Source organism: Phoenix dactylifera, chromosome 4, assembly GCF_051530095.1.
Source record: "Phoenix dactylifera cultivar Ajwa chromosome 4, Ajwa_hap1_PhDact_Kaust_v1.1, whole genome shotgun sequence".
Lineage (NCBI taxonomy): Eukaryota > Viridiplantae > Streptophyta > Magnoliopsida > Arecales > Arecaceae > Phoenix > Phoenix dactylifera.
This window is the reverse complement of record NC_143193.1, coordinates 30,170,965-30,189,136: the sequence shown is the minus strand read 5'-3', so window position 1 is coordinate 30,189,136 and position 18,172 is coordinate 30,170,965. Positions and strand designations below refer to the sequence as shown.

Below are 18,172 nucleotides of genomic sequence, written 5' to 3'. Positions count from 1 at the left end.
CTGTCCACATCTGTAGCACTCCCTGACCCATTCTGCATCTGGCAGGGTGCTTCTTTCCACATGTGTCACACACTGGCCATGACTGAAACCTTGGTTCAGTCCTGGTCATAGCAACTGGAGGACGAGGTGCTGATGGTAGAAAAGCATCCTGTGACTGACCTCTTCTCCTCTACTTCCTCTTACGTGGGGCAGGTGGAGCTGAGCGTACAGACTGCTCCGTCGGGCCCTCCGGGAGACCTGCTCCCTCTGATCTACCTCTGCTGCTTTGCCCTTTCCCCATACTCATTTTTCTCTGTTCTCTTTCAGCTCTTTCCTCTTTGTTTCTGGTCTCCCACTGTTTTGCTTTATCTACAAGCTTGGACAAAGTGGAGACCTCTACTGCCAACACCGCATTATAAAGCGGAAAAATCAGACCCCGTCTGAATCTTTCTATCCTGGCAGCTTCAGTGGGGATGATGTAAGGAGCATACCTCCCCAATCTAGTGAACTCACGAGCGTGCTCAGCTACGCTCATTCCGAGCATCTGCTTCAGCCTCTCAAACTGAAGAGCCCGATTCTGCCTCTCCGCCGGAGATAGGAACTCATCCATTACTGCTTGCCTGAACTCTTCCCAGGTTGGAGGCTTCCTACTGTACAATCTGTCCTCCATGTGCCTCTGGTACCAATCCCAGGCATCTTCTTTCATAGTGAGCCCTACAAACTCTATGGCCCTTGCATCAGAACAAGGCAATCTCCGAATCATCTTCTCCGTTTCCTCCAGGAATCTCTGAGGATCCTCACCTTCTTCCCCCTTAAACTCCGGGGTTCTGAGCCTCAGAAAGTCTTGTACAGAAATCCCCTCATCATCCAGAGCCCGCCTAGCCATACTTCTCGGCACAGGTGCAGAAGGTGGGATAGATGCCGCTGACGGGGCAGGAGGCTTTCCTCGAGCAATCTGCTCTCTTAAAGCCTGATTCTCCGCCAAAAGTTGTTCTACCAGTGGATCTCTACTTCCTACCTCCCCTTGATCATCAACTCTCCGCCTGTCTGCAGGAGGAGATTTTTCACTTTGGGGCTCGACATGTGCGGAACCCGCATCCAATGCTATATCTGGCTCCATCCTCCTTCCAGGACGAGCAGGTCCTCTCCTTGAAGGTATTCTTTATATGTCTCTAAAAGCGTCAAAAAGAGAGTGCAGTCGTTACACACTGAGCCATAATATATTTTACTGAATTGTAAATGACTCATAAAATAACATACAGAAAAATCCTATGCTCCATAGTATAATCCTATACTTAATCCCGACTCACCCTATTGCTCTGACAGGACTCTTCTTAACCTTTGCTCTGATACCACCTTCTGTCACGACCCCCATTCTGCGGGCAGCCGCGACGGTCCTAGGGTGCGGGTAGGCATAAGGCCACCAGCCACCACGTAGAACCCTACTAACCTAACACAAACATCCTTAAACCTCCGAAACATTTTGGCATGATATATGCACAAAATAAGCACTTTTGATCTACGTTAACCTGTCAGGATATATCAAAACATACAACCACTCTACCTGTCAGAGCAGCACTTTGGTCTCTTTATTTTATATTAGGATTTTACTCTCAATTTTGATGTAAGATCTTTGGAATATTGTTGGATTTTGTAAGACATTGAAGTTTGGATTTTAGTTATTTAAATTTTGGATTTACTTAATTGATTATTTATTCTGTTGTTTGCTTTATGATATCGTGATTGGACGTCTTGAATGCTTGTGGGAAAAGTTTCCTATGAGTATACGACAGTTGCTGCGATCCCAGGTCGCGATCTTGGTTTGGGGGCATAACATTGATATTTAAAGATTCTTATTTGAAAGGCAATAATTTCACTAGATGGATAACAGTAAATAAAATTAGCCATCAAGGATCAAAAAAAAGATAATTTCCCAAGGATATCCATAGTTACAAGTGGCACAATAAGCATAACGCAGTCTTGGCAATCGTGAGTTGGCTACCATGCAGATAACTTGTGTACTAAAGCTCCTTTTGGTTAGCGGCTCAGTCTGATGCTATTAGTTTCTCAATTGGAATTAGGCTACAATCCTAGGTAAGATTAGATGTTCTTTAGAACTTGGGCCTAAGGGCAAATGGATTTGGAGATGATGGACTAACCAATGTATTATGATAATACATGCACAAGAGTATGTCAGCTTGTCTGCGATGCTTTTAAAAATTACATACTTGCATATATTATTCGCATCTGTACAATATGAAAAGAATATGCATCTTGAAACAAGACAAACAAGCATATTAGAAAAAAAAGCACAGAGACATCCAAGACTAATTCACAATTTCCATCCAAATCTCAAATCAAAATGCCTTGGTTTATATGTGCTTTTTTAGAATTTACCAACCTATTGGATCATCTAAAATCAAACTAATATTGTAATGGTCCAAGTCTAGATTGTGTTGGATTGGAGTGTTCTGTTTCATTTTTCCTATCGAAATTTTTTATCTCATTACTATTTAATAAAACTCTTGCTGCTTAACCCATACACAGATGTTCATGCATCCATCCAAATCCATACATAGAGAATTACATGATTAAATCATGTCGTCAAGCCAAGCATCTTGATCATCCACATCAAAAAAGAAACATTCACCACACCCCACAGCCATTCTAAGCTCAACTAAGCTATTCTTCTTAATCATTCACACAAAAAAAAAACAATCACACTCCTCCGCTCAACCATTCTAAGCCCATAATCTTCTTTCCACTAAGAAACAGCTGCTACAAGGAATCTACAAAAGCCATCAATTGGACTTTGGTTTTTATCCCAAAGCCATCTATTTATCTAAGCTTGTGTTTGTCTCAAACTCTCAAGCACACTCAAAAGTTCTCCAACCCTCCCAATCTCAGGCTAGATCCAATCAGATCAAGTAATTCTTTATTTTGAGCGCTACTAACAATGGCAAAGGAGACTACTAAAAATACTCTTTTTGAAGCACGGTGCCATACTCTAATTAGGCAATAAACATGATTATGCATAACAACAAAAGATGATTCAAAAGTAACCATTTTATTACCGGCTTCCAAACATGACATGGAAACATTAGTTCCATGAGTGGTCATATTGGACCCTCAAGCTGCTTCTAAGCCCATGAAACCTCAAGCTGCTTCAAGGCCATCCAACAGATGATCCATAAAAAGGAGTGGAGAAAAGAGGGATAAAAACAAAGAAGCAAGGAGAGGCAAAAAAGATCTAAGTTGTTTAACTTAACTTGAGCTTGCCCACCGACTTCAAAATATGACTGAATTCAACCATCAGTGGCAACAACGCAATGACCAAAGTTGTGGTCCATTGCCACCAATGCCGTTGGATGGCGGTCGGCAATGGAGGAGCCAAGCAACACTAAGCCTAGAAAGAGAGGGTCTTTGTTTGAAGGAGCCAAAGGCAAAGCAGCCATGGATGGAACAGCAGCTATCGATGAAAGAGATATAATCATATAACACACGGCTAGGGTTTTTACTACATGGTGGGAGAAGTCAGAAACCACTTTTCACCATGGGGGAAGGCTTTTCACTTGATCCTAAGCAGTCCCAAGTGGTACCGCTCTTGAATCGGGTGAATAAAGTAGTTCAACCTCAATTCGAGCATGAGACATGGAAAATCAAGCAATTCACCCTCGAATTGAGTGGACCTGGACCTAGCTGCCCTCCGTTACATATGAGTCAAGTGGTTTAGTTTGGTCACTCTATTTTCAAGACCTTGGCATGACCTAATCCAAAAAAACCTCTGGATAGTGTCCATGAAAATCAACCATCTCAATTTTTGTGCACAATCCAGTTTTGCAACCCTACATGTCCATTCACATGAGTAGGTGTTTCAAGGAGTATAAGAATGTTAACGTGTGGAAGTTAAGGAATGAAAGAAGTTCAGTTTGTCTTTCAGGTAAAGATTTTGATTTTGAAGGAGCGATGATTCTAAGGTTTATGTCTCATCCAAGGAAGATCTATCAGAAGTCATGTCATGTTGACAAAAGGCCTTGTACAGTACCATCATATTCTCAGCAAAGGCCTCAAGTCTACTATTTGATTCAGCATCCAAGACCATGGTGAGAAAAAGAGAGGAGAAATTAAAGAACGAAAGGGAAAGGAGGTGAAAAGGAAGAGAAGTTTGGCTCCGATACCAAATTGATAATAAAATGGCATCCTAGTGCATGAGGCTCCCACCATTTTGAGGTTTGGGGAGGATCAGATCTATGCAGCCCTTCCCCCACATGGATAGAGGTTATTTTCATGTTTCGAACCCATGATTATAATGGATCAACCTTTTCATTGCGTCAAGGTTCCCCTCTTCTGATCCGAAACTGATGTAGAGGATGGCTTGCACTACTTCAGAGGACTTGATTAGAAGGTTCAATAAGATTCCAATTTAAGTTGGTTGCTTACTGACCAAGGTTTGAGGATGCAATAGCAAATAACTTTTTTAGTTTCCTAGCTAAAGGAAGAATCAAATAGGTTAAGATTTAAGGCTTTAAGGAGTTAATTGAACATTTTGTTATAACCTCAAAATCAGACAAAAAATAATGCATGGAAAACAGACAGCAATAAAATCAAATCTCAGCAATCAAACAATAGAGAAATCTGTTCTGGAATTTAAGAGGATTATATTGAGACATTAAATAAAACAGATCATAAAGCAAAGATTAAGTTTTTACTGACTGAAATATGATAGCACATTAAATAGTATCAGCAGCAAATGTTAAATAGAACTAAATCAATATAGATGGAGAACGGTACAAATGGAGAAAGAGAGCATAATTAACAGAGATACAAAACTAATATAGAAAAGAGAGGTGAGTGAAAGGGCAGCGGAACTAGGCTCCAGAGAAGAATTTCTTCTCTACGGGAAAAACAAAAAAAGATTCTCTATGCGTAATTATGGACATCCAAAAAGCAAGCGACATATAAGACCAATCTAATTGACCAACTAATTAGGTCTCGTAATCATACCTAACAGAAGCATCCCTGTTCATGCCACCATGACACATGAATAGCGGCCAGCCCAATGTTTGTTGTGCCAGTATCGAGCCCCGTACCGGTTGTCCAACGACACAGGTCGGTACGACCCCGCACCATGTCGTGTCGGCCCAATACCGAGAGAGGGAGAACGGGAGAGAAGAAAAGAGAGAGAGTGTGGGGGAGGGAGGGAGAGGAAGAGAAAGGCCAGTCAGGGCCGGCCGGGGAGCCTCCGCATGTTGGAGGCGGAGAGAGAACGAGGGAGGGAGGGAGAGGGAGAGGAACGAAGAGAGAGGCCAGTCGGGACCGGCCGACGGAGGCTGAGGAGCCTCCTCGCGGAGGAGGCGTAGGCTAGGAAGACGCGGAGGCGGGGCTCCACCTCCAGTTCCCTGTATCTTTTGAAACAGGAGCCCGAAGAGGGCCCCTTTTATTTTTTGCAAATTTTAAATTGAAGTCGGCAAACCCATTACCGACTTCACTTAAATAAAAATCTGTAAAAATAAAAGGGCCCCCCTCCGGACCCTTAATTCAAACGAAACGGAGAACCAAAGGCGGAGCCCCGCCTCCGCATCTCTCCGACCTCCGCCTCCTCCACACAGAGGCTCTCCGGCCTCTGCCGGCCGGCCTCTACCGGCTGGCCTCTTTCTTGCTTCCTCTCCCTCTCCCGTCCTCCCCCCTCTCTCTCTCTCTTCCTCCTTTTACTTTTCCTTTTTCTTCTCCCCCTCTGGGGACGGGTCTCGATTTCGATGACAGAACCGTCCTGGTCCACTGCCTGTATGGCTCGAGATATCCTGAACCAGGCGGTTCAGAATGGTTCCGCCGACCATGGGCCAGCCCCTTATTAACTTCCAAAGTAATATGAAAATACTATAAGAAATTAAAAGACTATCAATCAGTGATAAATCTGGGCCCAATAGGTGAAGTTCCAGTCATGCCTTGCTTCATAAATGTTCCTCCCTACAAGTTGGGGCCCTCGAAAACCTAAATTGCTGCTCCAATTCAAAAGTTAAGGCCTTCATTAACTTGTTAGTGATTTGATCACTTCCATGAATGATTTTTGTAGCCATTGCACCCTCTCTTGGGCTTTAGCAGCTATCTTCAATGATTGCTGCATCACATAAAACAGATTAAAATGCTTGCTTTTGGTCTTTGTATTTAAGTATTCACCGCTTTGCTCACCATGTTGGCATAAAGGATGTGTTGGAAAAGTTGAAAGGCCCAAAAGAAATGCCTATCAAACTAAATGTTATTTTTCTTTGAATTAGTATCACATTTTCCTTCATCATTTTGATTAAAAAATGTTAAAAAATATAAAAAATAGTGATTATGACAGCTAACTGAAGTGGATCTACGAATTAGGTCTCTCAACCTAGATTTCTAATGAAATGTAATGAAAAAATTGTGAGAGGTATCCAAAGGTCTTCTATTATAGTGAAAAGGCCATCAATGCATTCTCGAGGTGGCTGGTGAGCTAAGAAACATTTTATATTGTTTATTATCTCATGACTCTTTCAGGTGATAGGCAAAATATGCAACTCAAAGTAACCTATTCAATAAAAGAATAGCATATCAAGATATCAAGATTTGGTTCTAAACATTGATAAAAGATGACTAATAATCATGTAATACAAAGAGACCACTTGATGTCTTAAATTTCTTGCAAACTTCAATGTGAAAACATATCAGATGGATCATCCTTACCTATGCTTATGTTCAAAAACAGAAATACCCAAAGTGAGCACTTTCGAGTAGACCCATGAAGCCGAGAAACATGAAAAGAATGTTGGTGGGGAGTCAAGAATTGAGGACCGAGTATCTTCCATTAAACTAGCTTGTATGTGGCTATCAGACACATCAATGCACCTTATCACCATATCCATATTGTTTGCATCTAGATATTCATCCATTACTTGTGCCACTTCAATGGCCTGCAGGCATCATAGCAACACAATTAGCATGATAGCAGGTGCAGGAAGAAAATGTTCCTTCACTAGGAAAAATCTACCACCTCTTCATATTCAAGAAGGTCATCTCGACCTGCAAAAACTTGGTGTGAAATATTGCAAGCATAATCTGGAAATTTGACCAGTCCAAGATCAACTAATAGAAAAGATGAAAGGTCCTGCTCCCCACTGAGGAAAAAGAGTCTCTGCATAAACACATCAAGACAATGACTTACAGGAGAAAAGTAAGGCATCACAATAAAACATAAAAAAAAGATAAAATAAATAGGACTAACTTGAAGAAGAAAGAAATCTGCAACGGTATAAGGATATTGAGATAAAGGGATCACGGTCACCACTAAATCACCTGAACACGCCACAGAAATATATCGGCAGCAGATGATATTCTCACACAGGTTCCTACCCGTTCAAAAACCACCTTTGGTAGCAGTGGGCTGCATGTCCCAACAGTTGATTAGCTAAGCATTCTGAAAGAATCTATAAGCAAAAAGTATTTTAAGTTACTTTTACCATATTTCATTTTCATATGCAGAATACAGAACATTGATAAGCTCCGGTCGTCGAGTGCAATTGATGGCTTTCTGAAGACACATAAGGAAAAAAAAGACAAAGAAAAGAAAGGTAAAGAACAAAAGTCTGTTAGTGGACTAGCCAGACGAGGCAAATTGCATATCTCAGAACAATTACATAAACAAAAACATGATATAAATATAAATACTTACAAAAAGCACTAAAGAATCGATTTTGTTTGCTAACCAAATTCTTGTTCACCAATTCTTTCTAGTGAAAGTCAAGATCAACTTATTCTAATGAAAGCCAAGATCAACTTATATAACTTTCCACCATTTTTTTTACATTTGTTCCTTTCCACCCCTCTCCCAACCCTTCAACCTGTATTCAAATATTCTAAACTCCCAAGGGTTTCAATCTCAGTATAAGACCTCGTCCGGATTGCTTCTAGGATAGTGAGGTACTAGGAAGGATGGTACAATCAAGACATATTGACATTGCCGATTGCATCCCCAATTTCAAGACACAACCAAGACAGTTGGGACATCCTAGTTCAAGAGAATTGGTGTCTTGCAGGTATCTCAGGTCCCAGTTTTTACATCAGAATGGTATAATATCGATGCTATCATCCCATTCCAACAGGACCTAAATTTTTGACAACCATATTCCAACAATCCAACTTATATCTAAAATTTTTAACAGTTTTCCCTCAATATATCCTTAAATTTATGTAAACATTTCAAATACCATGCATGTACCCTGTAACAGTCAATGACCGGCTATGCATCGTACCATAATTGTCATACACTCATACTAGCACTTGGGATCGCCTAATGCCCCAGTAATTCGCATGGACACCATTTTCTTTTACTTCTTTCTCTTGGTTGTTGTTTTTAATGGTCATTTAGACTTCAGAAGCTTTTTAAGGTTTGTTTATATATCATAATTTTGGATTATCGAAGGTTGTCAAGGTAAGGGTGGTTTTATGGTGTCAATATAGATACCAACACCTTGCTCTTTTTATTGTTTCCCATGCTAGAGGACGAAAGAGAGAAGGGAAGAAGAGAGGAAAAGGGGGAAATCGCCGGTAGATCTAGCTTACATTGCTCGAGTCCAGCCTCCTCCAAGCCAAGTACCAAGTTAGAAGATAGAAATTTCCTCTCCTACCTTATCTTTTTGCCTTTCTTTAGCCAAAAATCAAGAAGAAAAAATCTCAATATCAATACCATAAACCCATCGATTACCTCAAAAGCATCCAGTACTATTAAATTATGATAGAAACAAATCCTAAAAAGCTTCTAAACCACCATTGAAAGCAACAAAAAACAGAAAAGAAAAACAAAAAAATTGGCATCTTGGTGAATTACTTCTATGTCAAACTGCCCTACGTGCCAAACAACCATCCTGGTCACCGTCCTAGTTTGTACAAGCTGGTACCAACCGAGCTGACCCAGTTTTTCATGTAAGGAAGTCCCAAACCTGTCGCAAGACTCGGTATCTTACTGTCCAATCCTGGATGACCAAGATAGACAGAGAACTACCAAATCTTCATAGCTTGACTAGTGCCAACATGACATTTGTTTGATATGTTGATTTTCAAATATATCCACCTAGTTTTGCCATTGACCTTAACATGTCCATGCTCATGGTCCCTCCTCACATCTCATAGCTTGAAGCTAGTTGTATAGTTGCCTAATAATATTTCTGTCTTTTACTAGAACTAAAGCACTTGCATTAATACAAAAAAATAACTTAGTTGGCATATACCGTGTCAAGTTTCAGTTTGCTTAGTGCGCCCATAAACAAGCATATTTTGCTTAGATCAGCAATATAAGGGCATATCATAAAAACACGAAGAGCACAATTAACACAAAGATATACACAACATGCTGCACGTCACCATGTCAGGAGTTTGTTTGATATTTCTTTTTCCTAGATAACATAGTAATAGAATGTTAAAGTTAATTGTTAGTTATTATATTTTTTACAAAGTGGCTAGATCATAGTCTACCGAACTGGGCCAAACCACTCGATTCACCCTATACCGAACCGAACCGGCACTGAACCGGCATGGTTCTGTGCTTCTTTCGAAAAATAGCTTGAACCGCTCCGAACCGAGCGATTTGGAGCGTAACCAATACGAATTGCTCGGTTCGCACCAAAATGTCTAATGTTTTTTACCTAGAGAATTAATCAGCTTTTTGCAAGCGGAACAAGCAGGAGTTGTTTTGGACAATTCGGTTCGCTCCCCCCCCCCCCCCCCCTTCCTCTTTTTTAATATCTCAAAAAGCTTGAAAAATGGTATGTTGAATAGGGGTGAACCGGGCAGTTCACCCCGTACCGAACCAGTACTGTACCGATCCGTTAGTCGACCGGCATGGATCCCGTACCAGTTTGGCTAACCTTGGGCTAGATTGTTATTCGTTCGATTTTGTTGAACACCCAACCCATGCTTCTAACGCATATTCTCATAAAAGACAATCATGTAACAGTATTCTATGAAAAAAATAAGATGAGAAAGTAAACTTTCTGAAACTCATCTAACTCCCCAATTCAATCTGCTATACCCAACTTTACCACCACGAATTCTTTACACACTGGTAGGCGAAACCGCATTAAAGATAATGGAGAGAGATAAAATGTTATAACCTTCATTTTTTTACAAAATTCTGTACAAAAACATGTGCAACAAAAATAAAAATTTGCAGAATATCTCGTGGCATGCAAATGATTCATATCCAGAAAATAGAAGGTGCTACAAGAACGGCAAAGGCAAAAAACGATGATGATGATAATAAAGGAAAGCCCTAGCATGACAATAAACTCATGTAATTGGGTGGAAAAAAAAAGAGATGATGAAGTAAAGAGATGTCATTCGATGGTCACAAAGGAAGAAAGGTGTGCATCAAGGTTCACCGAGCAAGAACCAAGACCCATAACATTTGGCTGCTGGATCTAGGGGTGAACAGTTATTCTTTTTGTTGTTTGTGAACTGAAGTCAACAAATGGTTTGCCAACTTCACTATAGCAAATCAGTAAACCATTAGCCGACTATAGTTGATAAACGAAAAAATAATAAAGGATCGTGCATTTCGTTTCAAAACAAGGAGGTCTTGGAAGCCCTCTCTCCCTCTTTTCGAGCGACGAGAGAGTCTCTCTCTCAGCCTCCCTCTCCCTCCCTTCCTCCCTCTCCCTCCCACCGCTCCCTCTCTCTCTTGTCCTCTCTCTCCTTCTCCCTCTCCCCCTTATTGCTAGATTTCTCTAATTGAGAGGCAAAACTATATTGGTCCGCCCCCACTACTATTCAGTATGCCTCGAATGGAGCGATTCAAGACGGTACCACCTTCCTTGGTGCATAAATGGTATACTAAATTGTTAAGGCCTTGGATCCAAAATTGACGGGTTGGCGTGAGCTTATCCATGCGGTTATGCACTCTTCGAATAGGAATCCATTTTCTGACCTGGCTTTCGTGCTTTGGTGAGTCGTCCGATTAAAAATATTTAAAAAGTCAAATAAGAGGTGTTAAGCTTTTTATCATTCTGGCGTCGAGCTATTTTTCGCAGGACCTCCCCTACAGTATCGTCACCGCAGTAGAGTTTAACCACCAAGTTCGGGATGGATTGGTGTGGTTCCTCTACGCCTAGGACACCAGAATATCGAACCATGAATGAAGAAAGGCATGAGAGAAAAGCATATTGGCTAGTGATTGTGGGGCCCCAATTCTTGACTGGAAGGGACACCAAAGGCCTCTGCCCTTCTTGGAGTTACCATTTCCATCTAGCACTAATATGATTGATTGGTGTTAAAAAAACCTCTTGCGGGAAGGCTGGCTAGAGATTTCTCGTAAAAATACCAGCTCCTGTCAGTTCATAATGATAATAGTTAAATTTGGATTCCATGGATTATTCCCCTTAGTACTATGCACAGAAGGGAGGAGCCGTATGAGATGAAAATCTCACGTACGGTTCTGGAACGGAGATTCTTTGAATGTTCATGCAAAAGCAATGAAGCATTAAAAGTAGTCATGAGGCAAGCATATTTCCAAATGTTCTAGTTTATGATCTAGAATGGCAAAGAATGGAAAGATAGTTGAAGACATTGAACAAAATTAGCATTAAGTGGATGGATGGAAGGTCATTTTGGGGTATAATGTCATCGACATATGCTTTGGCAACATAAGGAGAAATTCTCTGAATCGGAAATAAGGCCTATAATATTCGCATACACGCATGTGTAAAGAAGAAATATTAAAAGATAATTGGTTCTTGTAATATTTGCATTAGTGGATTAGTTAAGCTCCATTTCTATATTTTATGCCTGATTTCATGATGTAACTAAAAGCAACTGCGCCCAAGCAGAAGGGAAAGTGATATGTAGATAGTATTGGTTTCCACCCTAACTTTGATAAGACAGGCAGAAATACAACCTATAGAACATACCATACATTCCTGTTCCTTTACTTTTTAGCTCCTCTTCTTCCATCATTCCATTATTCCTCTAATGTATCATTTGATTTTGCATTATTTCCTTGTCTTCCATTTCTTAACATATATGACAAAGGTTAAATTATTATTTAGAATATTCGAATTTATAGTTTTGGCATATTCATGCAAAAAAAGCCTAAAAAATTATCAATAATTTTAGAATAAATTACAAAAATCCTCTTGAGGTTATGTTTATTACACTTACACCCAATAGTTTGTAAAACCTTCACTTACACCCAGTTAAATTAATGGCGTTAGTGAATTCGTTTACCTTATGTGAAAAATCAAAATTGCCCCTGGGATATCATTGAAAAATAAGAATCCGTGTTATCAAAGGATTTTTAGCGATTATTTCTAGTATGGAATGAGTCAATCATCCACTTTAGTATCTTTTTGAACAAAAATGGTAATAATGTTCCTCCATTGATCAAGAATTTTGATTTTTGGAAAGTAAAAATGATGATCCACTTTGTTTCAATTTATTCAAATGAACGATTTGAACCTTTCCCTTAGGAATGTGATGATATCTTTTATTTGAGGCAGGAGTTCACTTATGGATATGGGTAGGGGAGGATAATCCGGCCTTTGATTGTGAGTAAATTACGAAAACCCCCTGAGATTAAGGGTAAATTATACTTACATCCAATAGTTTGAAAAACCTAAGCTTATCCTCCGGAAGTTTATTTTTATCCAACAAGTTAACCCATAACTTAACAAAATGTTAGCCAAACCATTAACTTAAATGGAACCTAAATGCCACATTAGAAAATTTGTAAAAAATGACCAAACTAAACTTAAGTGATATAAGTATAACATCCATCCAATGAGGAGAATAGCCATGAGATGCCTTGGGTCTGGAGCTTGATCTTGATGAATTATCAAAAAAGAGCCATGTGCCAAAAGAAAAGCATCTAGATCTCTTAGGCAAATGGATGCCTCCAAAATTTTCTGCTACAAAAAACTAGCACCAAGAGTTTTGTCACTTGAGCCAGCCTATCCATGGTCCAAGCCAAGCTATGGAACCGTAACTGATTTACCCTCCACAAAGAAGAGTTCTCATGCACTGATTTGGATCCTTTTGATAACAGGCTGCTAGAGCTATCAAAGTTTCATATGTAGATATAGAAATTCTCATCTATAGCGATAATGTTAAGGAATCATATCTATCATATTGGAAAAGTAGAACTCAGAATCAGCAAATAATACACCAGCATCCTTGATCTCTATGACGTGGCGGGTGGAGATGCGAGAACAAAACCTAATCAAGAAGGATCTTAAAACTCTGAATAGCTTGGCCCCCACCCCCTCCCATGTGCTACTACAGTAATTTCTTAGCGTATCATGGCACGCTCAAGAGCACTATGGCAACACTCGAAATTCCACTCAAATCGGCACAACTGATTCAGTTAGAATCATTCTGTTTGTTTGTTTTGATTCTCTGTCAGAAGTAGTTAATTGATCCTCATTTGATTCCTTTTTGATACGGCTACATGCCTATATATATATATATATATATATGAGTGTATATCCACTATAAAGAGAAAATTAAGAACTATTCATTTTCTTTTAACCCAGAGCTTTCATCTTCCTCTGGTTCATTGTCTTCTTCTTCTTCACTTTCTTACATAGTATCAGAGCCAAAAATGGCTGCAGGTTCCCATATTTCTTCTGCCTCAGCCACCTCACCAGTTTATATTTCTGCTCCTTCTGAAGATCCAAATAGCCTGTTCTTCCTTCATCATACTGATAATGCCTAGACTGTGATCGTCACCTCTTCATTAACTGGTTCAAACTACTTGTCATGGAGCCGATCCTTTTCCCTAGCCATTTCCATCAAGAACAAGCTCGGATTTCTTGATGGAAGCATCTCCACTCCAAAAATTACAAATCCTTTATATGTTCCTTGGCTACAATGCAACAATCTCATCTTGCCTGGATTCTAAATTCAGCTGAAAATGTGAGGATCCATCAACTGAAACAACAGCTCAGCTCAATAACTCAAGGAACTCTTTCTGTAAGTGAATACTTCACCCGATTAAATGCTATATGGGAAGAGATAAGAAATTATAGACCTCTGCCGTATTGTTCTTGTGGCCATTATATATGTGATGCCCTTAAAGGAGTAGGAGAAAATTTAGAACTTGATTACATTTTTCAATTTTTAATGGGACTTAATGATACTTTTGACACTATTAGGGGTCAAATTATACTCATGAGTCCCCTACCAAGTCTGGATAAAACCTTTTCCTTAGTATTACAAGAGGAAAGACAAAGACAGGCTCGTGCTCTGACCTTCCCTGCACCAGAATCTTCTGCACTTGCAGCAATTCTTAACAAATCGAAGAACAAGGACAAAGAAGATCTCACCTGCTATCACTGTGGAAAATCTAGGCACACACGAAAAAAGTGCCATAGGCTTATTGGGTTTCCTCCTAACTTCAAGTTTACTAAGCCTAAGTTTCCTTTTGCTAACATAAATCTGTGGCAACTTATTCAGCAAACCAGGTCATCTCTCCAACTCAGAAGAAAAGTCTTATGGAAGCACCTCAACTGTCTCTCACCCAGACTCAAATTCAGCAGCTTCTTGCACTCGTCAATTCTGGAGTACCACAGTTGAGGCTTTACTCCATCACAGCAGCAGCCTATCCTTCCTACACCAAAGCCGACCACTGAAACTGGTAGCAATTCAACCTCTGCTTCCTCAAATATGGCTGGTACAAGTCTCTGCCTATCTAGCATTATACATGTGCCAGACACTTCTTTATTTTCAGACAAGCATCATTCACATCTTACACTCCTTATGGATCATAGGCCACACAAAACTCATGAAGTACCTTCAATCATTGACACTGGTGCAAGTCATGGTATGCTGTACCGATCGGTACCGGTCGGTACCGGGCGTACCGTACCCGTACCGATGGATACCGGTATCGGTACGCCAATGTCGGTACGCCTGGCGTACCGCATACTGTACCGTACCGACACTCGGTATGCCTATACTAATGCGGCAACGGTACGGGGTTCGGTACCGGTACGGCGAACCTTGGGTGCAACATACCATATGGTCTGTTCCACAACATTCCTTACTTCTATAAATCATCAAGTAAAAGCATTTGTCCAACTACCTAATGGTTCTCAAGCCGATGTAACACACATAGGCACAGTCAAAATTTTAGAGTCTCTGACTCTTGAGCATGTTCTTTGCGTTCCTTCTTTCACTTTCAATCTGTTATCCGTTGGTAAGGTTACTCACCAATTTATCTCTCTGCCTTATCTTCTTGGATAATCTCTATTGCATTCAGGTCCAATCTCCTTCGAAGACAATTAGTCTAGCTAGGATGCATGAGGGACTATATTACCTGACTCATACTCTTCCAGAACACAAGACCAGCAACCAACCTTTCAACTCCCAAGCATACACAACCAAAGCAACAGAATTTTTTTATCTATGGCACTGCAGATTGGGACACTTGTCTAATCAGAGACTAACTTTACTTCAATCTCATATTCCTCATATAAAGAGCAATAAACAAACTCATTGTACCACTTATCATTTGGCAAAACAGAAAAGACAGCCATTTCCTTTAAGCTCAATTTCCACTTCCTTTCCATTTGATCTCATTCAATATGACATATGAGGTCCCTATTCTCATCCTTCTACTCAAGGATTCCATTATTTTTTGACTATTGTGGATGATTATAGCCGTGTAACTTGGGTTTACCTAATGAAAGTGAAATCTGAAATAAGAACCATCTTACAAGCTTTCATTCATATGGTGCAAACCCAATTCAAAACTCATGTCAAGTAGATTCGGACAGATAATGAAATGGAATTTAAAATGCTAGATTTCTACACTACTATAGAAATCCTTCATCAAAAAACTTGTGTTTATACCCAACAGAATGGAGTAGTGATGCCGGACAGAGACAGGCGGAAGGCCGTGGCGCGGTGAAGTCCACTTTGGGATGACTGCGGAGTTGCTGCCAAATCGGAACGGAAGAAACACTGAAGCGGTGAAGAGTCCACTTGAATGACAGTTGCTTCTGCGAAACCTGGAGACAGAGGAACCGGGAGGGAGAAGAGGGGGAGAATACGAGAGGAGAGAGGCAGAGAAGAGGAGAAGAGGGAGAAGAGAGGAGGAAGAGAGAAACGGGAAGGGAGGAAGAGAGACCGGAAGAAGAGAGATGGGGAAGAAACTTTCAATACTTCATTAAAGCCCTAATCATGAAGATAGTCCCCTATATATAGGGCCCAAATAAACACAATTAACATAAAACCCCCTTACACAAAAATAACTCCTAATAAGCCCAAAAATAACACAAATAAGCCCTAGAATGCAAATAAGCCCAGAAAGAAAAATAAAATAAATATGCAAATAAGATGGTGGACTAGGCGGGTAAATAATCAGCTCCGATGTCCCCATCAACTCCTCCCAGATGGAAAAAACTCGACCCCGTCGAGTGCAGGTCTGGCCGGCTGTCGTACTACTCCAGAAGGTCAGGGTCAAGGCGCTGCAACTTGGCTCGCGAAATCCACGTCACATCCGATTCGGGTCGACCTTTCCACCGAACAAGGTAACGTTGGTAACTTCCCCTCCCGGTAGATATAACCTGCTCATCTAATATATGTTCTATGTGTTCTCTGCGTGCATGAAACTTTGGAGGTGGAGGCTCAATAGCAGGTGATGGGTTAAGGAGATCAACAAAGGCGGGTGCATCAACAAAAGGGTCAGAAGGAATAATTGTTGACTTTTTGTATGGGACTAAATCTTCAATATTAAATGTCGCACTAATCCCATAGTCTTCAGGAAGATCTACAACATAAGCATTCGAACTGATTTTCTTTAGGACTTTGAACAGTCCCGCACTACGAGATTGCAACTTTTTGAACGTTCCCGAAGAAAGTCGTTCAGGTCTAATTCTCACCATGACATAATCTCCTACATTCAACTCTTTATATCGTCTGTGCAAATCAGCAAGGAATTTATATTTTAAGTTATTAGAGTGAATACGTTTGCTGATTTTCTGATGCAATGAATGCAGGTGTGATGCAAATGAATGTGCAGACTCAGAGACTCTATGTTGATGAGACATGGGAATCAAGTCTATGGGCTGCCTAGGTTTATAACCGTTCACCACTTCGAAGAGACTCATGCCTAAGGATCTATTGACCGAACTATTATATGCAAACTCAGCTGTCGGTAACACTAAATCCCAGATCCTAACACGCTTACCTTCCAGACGTTTTAACAGGTTTGTAAGACTATGGTGGACAACTTCAGTCTGGCTGTCGGTTTGAGATTGATAGGCAGAAGAAACTTTTAGTTTGGTGCCTATAATATGCTAAAAAAATTTCCTAAAGTAGCTCATGAATCTAATATTCCTATCAGATATAATAGATTTTGGAAGGTCAGGAGGTCTAACGACTTCATTGAAATCAAGTTTGGCAACTCTAGAAGCATCAGTAGTCTTAGAACAGAGGAGAAAGTGAGTCATATTTGAGAAACAGTCCACAACCACAAAATTGGAATCGTGCTTGATAGAGGTTCGAGGAAGTCCTAACACGAAATCAATACTGACATCTTGCCATGGACATTCGAGACGAATCCGAATCTGGTGGTATCTACTCTTCAGGTCGATCTTGGAGAAAACCGTAGCACCAGACAAAATTTAAGAAGTCGTCCAGCCTAGGGATGGAAAAACGATACTTAACCGTGATTTTATTGATGGCACGGCTATCAACGCACATCCTCCAAGACCCATCTTTATTGGGAGTGAGTGCGAGTACAGCACGAGGGCTCAGACTCTCACAAACATACTCTCGGGTGAGGAGTTCATCAACTTGACGTTTCAGTTCAGTGTGCTCGTTTGGGTTGAGCCTATGATGGAAAAGATTTGGTAAGGATGATCCAGGAACGAGATCACGCATTGGAGGAAGTGTATCTGGAGTATCCTCAAGAAAGACAGAGTGAAACTCCTCCAGTAGGGGAACTACTGCCGGTGGGTGCTCAGGGTTCGACTCCACACTGATGGCTCTAGCCACAAGGGCAAACACAGGTGATTGGCTTTCGATATCCTTCATTACCTCTTTCGAAGAAATGATGTGAGGTGATTCATCTTTTTGTAGAGTGGTACTCTTCTTTTCAAGAGCGGGCTCTCTAGGAGGCAAAGAGTTCAATATAATTTTCCGACCCTGAAACATAAAGCTACACGAATTCGAACGT

At 40.6% G+C, this 18,172-nt stretch overlaps 1 protein-coding gene across 5 annotated transcripts in view; it reads right to left on the bottom strand.

Annotated features, from left to right (window-relative positions):
* The window catches only part of LOC103697507 (zinc ion binding/nucleic acid binding/hydrolase), a 93,759-nt gene that overhangs the window by 20,235 nt on the left and 55,352 nt on the right, over window positions 1–18,172 (bottom strand). For all 5 annotated transcript variants that reach the window (XM_089930110.1, XM_039133864.3, XM_089930111.1 and 2 more), the window contains 4 exons: window positions 7,464–7,534; window positions 7,300–7,387; window positions 6,998–7,138; window positions 6,691–6,917 (listed from right to left, as the gene is read on the bottom strand). In XM_089930110.1, coding sequence (XP_089786236.1) covers window positions 6,691–6,917; window positions 6,998–7,138; window positions 7,300–7,387; window positions 7,464–7,534 — 527 coding nt within the window. The remainder of the gene's footprint in view (window positions 1–6,690; window positions 6,918–6,997; window positions 7,139–7,299; window positions 7,388–7,463; window positions 7,535–18,172) is intronic.